At 45.8% G+C, this 10,413-nt stretch overlaps 1 protein-coding gene across 2 annotated transcripts in view; it reads left to right on the top strand.

Annotated features, from left to right (window-relative positions):
* Nucleotides 1–10,413, top strand: part of VWF (von Willebrand factor) — a 487,638-nt gene that overhangs the window by 191,401 nt on the left and 285,824 nt on the right. For both annotated transcript variants that reach the window (XM_063928500.1, XM_063928501.1), the window contains one exon: nt 6,582–6,685. In XM_063928500.1, coding sequence (XP_063784570.1) covers nt 6,582–6,685 — 104 coding nt within the window. The remainder of the gene's footprint in view (nt 1–6,581; nt 6,686–10,413) is intronic.

Below are 10,413 nucleotides of genomic sequence, written 5' to 3'. Positions count from 1 at the left end.
CGATCAACTCGGAATGACCCCCTCAGTGCGGACACAGATGCCCTTTAGGGCAACCCATTCTTGCACAAACTAATCGATGCCCCGTAGAGTAGAGAACACTATTGTGCAAATTTAGGATTTGACTGGGCGGGCAAACAGTGCGAGATGTGATGCTGTTGCCAGTGTTAAAATGCCACGGTAACGGCAATTCACCCACTTCACCTGCAATTAAATTCCTCGCTAGGGCTGGATCCTCATCTTCTTCAATGTCAGAGAGATGGGATGTCATGACATGTCTTATGTGTGTGGACATTATGGGGTCAATTCAATTACAAGCTGGGGGGGGGGGGGATGAGTTTCCATTGCAACAGTGTAGAAACGTGGGCAACGGCAGCTGAATTCACATCTTAATCTTACCCCGCAGTCTTGTACGCCCTGTGGGGCTGCTAACAAGCGGTACCATAAGTACATAACATAGCTGCACTTGCATTAACACCTGTGACTGCATAACCTCTGACAAGCATAAAAGATCACATAAAAAAGATCACAACCATTTTGAGCTTTGATAGATTATATATCATATACATAGACTAGAAAATAATCCTTCAGGACAATGGTTAATCTGCCAGATTGGCTGGAAATAACTCTAGTTTGTCCATTTTAGTGCAAGAGTGCAAGAGATCTTCTGGTCAGAATTTCCCAGCCATAGTCATAAATCCTTTTCTACAAACATTCCCGACTAAATTAGCATTGGAGTTTGTATTCAAATGTCGGTATAAATAATAATATACAGAGTACAGTTATTTTAAGAAAGTGTCAGTCTCAGGCACTATGGGAACGACGAAGTAGGACTAAGATATTTTTTTATCTAACGTGTATAATTCTTCTTCAGTCACTAGGTGGCAGTCAATTACAACAAACTTATGTTAAGGGGAAAAAAGTGGAAAATGAGCCACTGGAAAAAAAAAATCTGTGTGTGATTTATGGGGATTTTTACAGTATATATGTGTTCCTAAATTTAAATCAATAATATGAAGTTCAGGAGGAGGTTGTGTTACATAAAAAATCCATGTATACTTTCAGGGCCGGCTCCAGGCCTACTAGCACCCTGAGCGAGAAAATGTAAGAGCGCCCCCCAACCCCTATGCGCGCGCCGAAGGTGTGGGTGTGGCCTCGTAACTTCATATTATTAAACTATAAATAAATATATTTTTTCACACCCCCTCTATGCACACAATTAGCAGCCTTATGCAGAACAGCCACAGTAGTGTTCCTTACACACAATGTCTCCAGTGTAGTGCCAGCTACACATGACATGCCCCGCAGCAGTGCCAGCAACACATGACATGCCCCGCAGCAGTGCCAGCTACACATGACATGCCCCTCAACAGTGCCAGCTACACACAATAGACCCCCAGCAGTGCCAGCTACACATGATAGTGTTCACGTTTTAGGGCAGGGTGCTGAGCACAAGGAGGGCACATTTTTAAGTAAGGAGGGCAAAATGATGTACATACTGTAATGCTTGGTGCTCCTCCACCCACATGCTGAAGCATGGATAGTGCGCGCCGAAGGCGCGCAGCAAAAATTTAGGGGCGTTGCTTCGTGGGGAAGGTGCATGACCACAGAATAGTGGCAATTCGCATTACACCACATAGTAGTGCAGCTAATACACATTGCACCAGGTAGAACTATACACTTTGCGCCAGGCAGAGCACGTTAGACACTTTGCGCCAGGCAGAGCACGATAGACACTTTGCGCCAGGCAGAGCACGTTAGACACTTTGCGCCAGGCAGAGCACAATAGACACTTTGCGCCAGGAAGCGCACGATAGACACATTGCCTAGCCACAGACGCCTAGTAGATACACTACATGATATGCCCCCCAGCAGTGCCATCTACACGTGACATGCCCCCCAGCAGTGCCAGCTACACGTGACATACCCCCCAGCAGTGCCAGCTACACGTGACATGCCCCCCAGCAGTGCCAGATACATAAATGGCCACACAGTGCAGATATGCCCCCAGTGCCAGATACATAAATGCCCCCACAATGCCAGATACATAAATGACCACACAATGCCAGATACATAAGTGCCCCCACAGTGCCAGATGCATCAATGACCCCACAGTGCCAGATACATAAGTGCCAGATACATAAGTGCCAGATACATAAATGCCCCCAGTGCCACAAAACATAAATGCCCCCACAGTGCCAGATAAATAAATGCCCGCCATGCCACAAAACATAAAAGCCCCCACAGTGCAGATATGCCCCCACAGTGACAGATACATAAATGCCCCCAGTGCCAGAAACATAAATGCCCCCACAGTGCCAAACATAAATGCCCCCACAGTGCAGATATGCCCCCACAGTGCCAGAAACATAATGCCCCCACAGTGCAGATATGCCCCCACAGTGCCAGAAAAATAATGCCCCCACAGTGCAGATATGCCCCCAGTGCCAGAAAAATAATGCCCCCACAGTGCAGATATGCCCCCACAGTGCCAGAAAAATAATGCCCCCACAGTGCAGATATGCCCCCACAGTGCCAGAAACATAAACGGCCCCACACAGTGCCAGACAGATTTTAACTTACCTGTCACTGACACTGCGGTGCTGCTGGGAGCCGGGAATACTGCTGTGGGCGCGGGCGGGTGGGCGGGCTGCGGACGGAGGAACGAAACTGTCTTCGCGCTATGCACGCTGCGCGGCGCCGGCGTCCAACGTCAGACGCCGGCGCCGCACAGCGCGCTGCATAGCGCGCACACAAGCGGCCGGGAGTGGGACACACAGAGGCTGGCTCCAGGCAGGAATATGGCGGCCGCAGCGTGCGGCGCCCTGTAAGAGTGGCGCCCCGCGCGGCCGCTCTAGTCGAACATGCCTGGAGCCGGCCCTGTATACTTTATATATTTATTTTAATCAGTCATTTTTGACTGCCATACAAGAAAAGAAAGCCATACCTTAAATCAGACTAGAGTTGCATTTTGTTTGTCATTAATGCCAATTTACCCAAAGTAATACTCATGGAAGCACTTCTGCTCCAATAACATGTGCCTGGTGCATTAGTAGTTTACGTGTTACGCCAGTTCATTTGTGACTGCCATGCAATAAAAAATGTTTGCCCTACTTGTGATTTGCACGAAAGAAGAGCAGCATGCAGTGGTTCGTTCTTTGTGGTCTGAGCAGAGGTACCAGTGACACCCGGTGCGGCATACCCTGGGCATCTGAAAAGGGTGTGTGGCCTATTACAGAGAAACACATGGCATCGCGAGTAGTCATGTATAGGGGGCATCGCGTAGCTGGGAAGGGGGCATGGCTTCACGGGCAGCCCCCCCCCCCATTTCTTCACCCTGGAGATTGGCTTGTATACAGTGTCGGCTGCTCCGCTATGACAGGAGCCGGGTGCTGCAGAAGAATGTTACACTGAAGCACCTGGCTCCTGTCTCTGTGGAGAAGCCGGCATTTTGGTGTCACCCCGTCCGATGGTGACACCTGGGTGCGGGCCGCACCCCCTGCACCCACCTTCTGAATCCAGTGGGTCTGAGGGTGTGTTTGGTGGCAATATTTATCAACGACTTTGTGCACACTATGGAGAAAGTGTTTTGTTGCAAAGTGTGTATGAAAGGATAGAGAGGTTCAAAGAAGGTCGCACAAGTGTCAGCCATGAAGAAAGAGCCGGACGCCCTTCCACGTACACGACTGATGAGAAGATTGAGCGTGCACATGGACTGATACTTTTGGATTGGACTATCACCTGTTTGGTCCCCTGAAAGAGGCCCAAAGGGGTGTATTCAATAACTGTCGGAAGCTGCCGTCTTGTCGGAAAGACGGCAGCTTCCGACAGAAATAGGTCGGAAGGGGTTCCGACCTATTCAATAGGGGCTGATTTTTTCCGACAAGTCGGGAATTTCTGACTTGCTGGAAAACACAAGGATCTGCGGAATAGAGCCGATCCACGTGCTTCTCTCGGAAATGGGGCCAAATCCGACAGGTTTTGGCCCCCTTTCCGACAAACTCAATCCGACAGACATGTTCCCCCGCTGCTAGCCCCTCCCGCCGGCCGCTGATCTCTGCTCAACCCGCCGCCCACAGCACCTCTCTTCCTGCAGCCCCCCTCCCCCGGCTGCTCTTCACATGTCCTCCGCAGCCAGCCCCTCCCGCTCACGGCTGCCAATCTCTGCTCCCCTGGCCGCTGCTGTCAGCGCATCCGCAGCTGCTGACAGCAGCGGCCTGACAGGTCCCTGTGTACGGCCAAATCTAACAGTCGGAATTGGCCGTACATTGAATAGGGGTTGTCGGATCCATTCCGACAACTGCATGTCAGAATGTATCCGACTCTCATTGAGTATACTCTTTAGAGGACAAAGATTTGCGTCTGATGAAAAGGTGAAGACAGCGGTGCGCTCGTAGCTCGCAGCTCAGCCTAAAACTTTTTTTAATGAGGGAATACGAAAGCTTGTTGACAGATGAAAAAAGGGTATGGAAAAGCAATGAGATTATATCTAAAAATAATGTATTTGACTTTTTTGAAAGTTGATTAAAATAAATTTTACTGCCAGAGTCCGGATAATTTTTGACTTACCCTCGTGTGTGTGTGTGTGTATGTATATATATATATATATATATATATTTATTTATATCGATCGCCTCTTCCCACTATTCCCACTACAAGGCTAGCAATAAATTCCACAACAAACAGGGGGGGTAATTCCAAGTTGATCGCAGCAGGAATTTTTTTAGCAATTGGGCAAAACCATGGCCCTCATTCCGAGTTGTTCGCTCGGTATTTTTCATCGCATCGCAGTGAAAATCCGCTTAGTACGCATGCGCAATGTTCGCACTGCGACTGCGCCAAGTAACTTTACTATGAAGAAAGTAATTTTACTCACGGCTTTTTCTTCGCTCCGGCGATCGTAATGTGATTGACAGGAAATGGGTGTTACTGGGCGGAAACACGGCGTTTCAGGGGCGTGTGGCTGAAAACGCTACCGTTTCCGGAAAAAACGCAGGAGTGGCCGGGGAAACGGTGGGAGTGCCTGGGCGAACGCTGGGTGTGTTTGTGACGTCAACCAGGAACGATAAGCACTGAAATGATCGCACAGGCAGAGTAAGTCTGGAGCTACTCAGAAACTGCTAAGTAGTTAGTAATCGCAATATTGCGAATACATCGGTCGCAATTTTAAGAAGCTAAGATTCACTCCCAGTAGGCGGCGGCTTAGCGTGTGTAACTCTGCTAAATTCGCCTTGCGACCGATCAACTCGGAATGAGGGCCCATGTGCACTGCAGGGAGGGCAGATATAACATTTGCAGAGACAGTTAGATCTGGGTTGGTTATTTTGTTTCTGTGCAGGGTAAATACTGGCTGCTTTATTTTTACACTGCAAATTAGATTGCAGATTGAACACACCACAACTAGGAATTACCCCCAGTGTCTGAGAAGTAACTACTTTACCTAGCCACTAACTAAAAGCCATACCTTAAATCAGACTAGAGTTGTGTGTCATTTGTCATTAATGACAATTTACCCAAAATAATATTAAAGAAAGCACTTCTGCTCTAATAACATGTGCCTGGTGCATTAGTAGTTTACCTGTACCTGAGAAGAAAAGATCAGTCACATCACCATCCCTCAGTGGCAGCTAGCAATAACTCTTCTATAACTCTAAATAATGCTTTAAATGTAATAGCACTTAGAAAATAAAAAAAAAACACTTTGAATGAGAAAAAATACTGCATCCCATATATTAATATATTATTGCACATCTCAACTTTTTGTAATTTAAATAAGCATACACTCCTTTTTCCTGAACAACCATTAAGAATACCTACCCTATGGGCTACTGTAGACCCAGATGAAATTGGGCAGATGACCTAGTTCCAGTATTGGTCCTATCTGAGCCTTGTTTGGTACACTTACTTGTTCCATCATCTTTGAGGCATCGACCATTGATGGTTATCCACTGATGGCCAATGGGTTCTGCACCATCGATGGTTCAGAGTGCTACAGTGGGGGGTTTTCTTTCTCCCTGGCACTAGAACACTGAGCCTAGCTATGCCCCATTCCCCCCCCCCCCCCCCCCCCCCCAACATGACCTACGAAAACCTTGTCTGCACCTTAGTTGACCTGCTTCCTGGTAAATAATAGAGCAGGAATGGCAATTGGTGAGCAATGGTTTCATACCATCAAGGTCAACCACCAGTGGTTAACCCACCGATGGCCATCCCTAACACAGCTTCTGGCCATCATGACTATAACATCAGCAGTGTATTACACCACTCACCCAGTTAGAGAAACCCTCTGGTACATATTATTAAGATGCGTTGGGCAATTAAAAGAAATGTCGCCTTTTATGAAATTTACAATTAGAATCCCCTACAGCCGGAGCAGCAGGTCTGATCGGTAACGCTGACAGATAGGACAAACACTAGTGATAAGAAAGGCTTTAGTGGACCTTCTAGGGGGACAAATGCTGCCCTCTGGCCACCTATTGTATTGTTAAGGATATTATTGTTATGTGGGGAGATAACAGATATTGAAGCTCAGATCATAGTCAAAGGACACATTTACAGAATTTCTGCTTTGTTTTCACTTTCAGGTGCGACATAATAATCGTTGTATGCTTCCAGAGAGGTGCCCGTGTTTCCACGCAGGGAAGGATTACGCTCCAGGACAGTCAGTGGACATCGACTGCAACACATGGTAATATTATACATGACTGCGGCAATGATAAATGACATTTACAGATTTACTGTCATATTGCATGTTGAAAAAATTTATCTCAAGGTTTTATTACAAGGGTTCTGTTATCACAGCAAGAGGTTAAGTGGGCTGTACAGTTGGCATAGTGGTTAGCATTACTGCCTCACAGCACTCAGGTCTTGGGTTTGATTCCCACCAAGACTCTCTTTGTGTGGATTTTTGTGTTCCCTCATTGTTTGCATGGCCTCCAGGTTCTCCAGTTTCCTCCCAGAATCCAAAATCATGTTGGTTGGCTAGATTGGATTCTGATTAAAAAATTAACTCTAGTGCCTATGTGTGTCCATGTTTTGGGGAATATAGTGTAAGCTCCACTGGGGCAGGGACTGATGTGAATGGGAAAATATTATCTGTAAAGCGCTGCTTAATATGTGTGCGTTATATAACTAACTTAATAATAATTAGAATGTCAATACACTAAAATAACATGGGAACTTGAAAACTTACATATACAGGGGCCTGATTCAGAAATGTAAGTAAAGCAAAAAAAAAAAAAAGCAAGTTACTTTGTGTCTGGATCAAACCATGTTGCCATGCAGGGGGAGCAACTACATTTATTTAATTTTTTCTTTGCAGGGTAAATACTGACTGCTTTTGCATGTAGCCCTCAAATGTTAGACAGCTTTATTTTTACACTGCAATTTAGATTTCAGTTGGAACACACCCCACCCAACTCTAAACCTATCAGCACATGTTACATCTGCCCCACCTGCAGTGCAACATCGTTTTGCCCATAAACATCATATATACCCCTACTTCCAGTTTTCGGTATAAATGAAAATAACAGTAGTTATAGATCTAAAGGATGATATTTCTAATGGGATCCGGTCTGAAGATCGACAGTGTCTAGGTCGACAATGTTTAGGTCGACCACTATAGGCTGACAGTCGCTAGGGCGACAGGGTCAGAAGGTTGACAGGGTCAGAAGGTCAACATGTTCTAGGTCGACAGGTCAAAAGGTCGACGTGAGTTTTTCAAGTTTTTTAAACTTTTTCATACTTAACGATCCACGTGGACTACGATTGGAACGGTAATCTGTGCCGAGCGAAGCGGTAGCGGAGTGAGGCACCTTGCCCGAAGCATGGCGAGCGAAGCGAGCCATGCGAGGGGATATGGTGCTTTAATTGGGGTTCACGGTCACTCTACAAAGAAAACGACACCAAAAAAACATAAAAAACTCATTTCGACCTTTTGACCTGTCGACCTAGAACATGTCGACCTTCTGACTCTGTCGGCCTAGTGACTGTCGACCTATAGTGGTTGTCCTAAATATTGTCGACCTAGACACTGTCGATCTAATGATCCACACCCATTTCTAATAGGCATATCTTCTGGCCCACTATGTAAAATATAGGACCCCAATACTATATGGAGTGAGTTCAAGTGTTTTCAAAAAGAACAAACTTAGTAACGTTACTGTTTGCTATCTCATTACAAGAAGTATAGACAGAATCTGGGAAGGTGGCCCGAAGTTCCAGGAGAATAGATAAGTATGCAGTAATTCCTAAAGAACCACCTGAACGGCAGCACTGAGGTCACTAGTTATTGGCGAGTAGACAAGTCAGCTTGGTTATTAAGCCCACACAATGGCTTATAACATTGTTCTGTTTTATGTATGACTTGTTAATTATATTATTTTTTATACCGACTGTCCGGCCTGAATAGTTTTGTGGCTTCTTCTATATAAACACTGATGATGCTTGCCTTCACGTTAACACACCTAAAAAATAACTAGACGGAGTAGCTTCATTATATGTTGAAAGGTCTTTTTTCCTCCCCATTCATCAAAGCGTTAATCCCACAGTCCATATGTTTCGCTGACAGTCGCATTTTTCCTGCCGATCCAGTAATCAGGTGACTTGGAGACATTTCTGTGATAAGTTGAGTCAGAGAGTGAATTTATAATGACACAAACAGGAACATTTTAATAAAAATATCCCAAATCTCATTGACAATTGTTTGCTGTGTTTAGTACAGTTATTTTGCATAGCGAATGTTTTGGGCGTGGTATATACATTTGACTTCCCGGTCACCACAATAAAGAATAAACATACATCCACTCTTATGCCATTCACACTAAATCTACCATTAATTTGGAAATGTGTCAGGGACAAATGGCTCTAAATTGCAGAGAAAACATTGTTGTGCAATTATACTATAGTTCGTAATGAGCCTAAATCGGTCATTTGGGTATAAAAAAGTATTTTATTAAATGTATCCCATAAATTTGGAACTTTTATTAGTGTGATTGTATATTTCAGTTTATTTTCAAACAAATAGTTTTGTATAGATGTAATCAAAACATCTGTTCTTTTTCTTATAATATTTTTGGATGCTGTATAGATATAAGAACATAGGGGGTAATTCAGAGTTGATCACAGCAGCAAATTTGTTAGCAGTTGGGCAAAACTATGTGCACTGCAGGGGGGACAGATGTAACATGTGCGGAGAGAGTTAGATTTGGGTGGGTTATTTATTTTGTTTCTGTGCAGGGTAAATACTGGCTGCTTTATTTTTACACTGCAATTTAGATTTCAGTTTGAACACAACACACCCACATCGTATGGGCCCTACACACTGGCAAATAACACTGAAAGATATGAACGATCTCGTTCAGTGTGGAGGCACCAGTGATGAACGATGCGCGGCCCTGCGCTCGTTCATCACTGGTGCCCCGTCGCTTGTGCATGCAGGCCAATATGGACGAGATCATCCACACTTGCCTGCACTGCTATGGAGCCGGGTGACGGGAGGAGTGAAGAAACTTCACTCCCCCCGTCACTGCCCCCCGCGCTGCCGGGTCGCCGTCGGCCGTATCCGCCATGGTGCAGCTCGGCGGCAGATCTATCAGTGTGTAGGGCTCATAACTCTCTCTCTCTGCACATGTTACATCTGCCCCCCCTGCACTGCACATGGTTTTGCCCAACTGCTAACAAATTTGCTGCTGCGAACAACTCTGAATTATGGGCCCTACACACTGCGCAATATTAGTGAAAGATATGAACGATCTCGTTCATTAATGAATGAGATACCGTTCATATCTTTCAGTGTGGAGGCACCAGCGATGAACGAAGCGCGGCCCCGTGCTCGTTGCTTGTGCATGCAGGCCAATATGGACAATCTTGTCCATATTTGCCTGCACTTCTATGGAGCCGGTTGACGGGGGGAGTGAAGAAACTTCCCTCCCCCCGTCACTGCTCCCCCGCCGCCGGGTCGCCCATCGGCCATATCCGCCGTTGGGCAGTTCGGCGGCGGATCGCGCAATGTGTAGGACCCATTAGGCCCGTAGATTGGTCCCATTGGAAAATATTGGTAGGCTTCATTTTTACTATTATTTTCTTGTTTCATCTTATATATACATTTTGCGAGATGTACAATGGTTTACATACTTCTCCGATGTTTGTCTATCTACACATGTGCAGGATCTTTGTATGTGACGATGGTCACAGTGCCTCCTAAGCTGTTTGGTGGCTGGGAAGGGGCAGTGACAACCAGTGTTACAGAAAACAGGAGCATGTCTGCCGCAATTACTGGGTGTGGAGAGAGATAAGCTGCCAACCAATCAGCTCCTGTCATGCCGCAATTACTGGGTGTGGAGAGAGATAAACTGCCAACCAATCAGCTCTTGTCATTTTTCAAACACAGCCTGTAACATAGCAGTTAGGAGCTGA

The sequence above is a fragment of the Pseudophryne corroboree genome, chromosome 6, assembly GCF_028390025.1.
Source record: "Pseudophryne corroboree isolate aPseCor3 chromosome 6, aPseCor3.hap2, whole genome shotgun sequence".
NCBI lineage: Eukaryota > Metazoa > Chordata > Amphibia > Anura > Myobatrachidae > Pseudophryne > Pseudophryne corroboree.
Note: the sequence above shows the minus strand (reverse complement) of the source record. Positions and strands in the feature narration are given on the sequence as shown.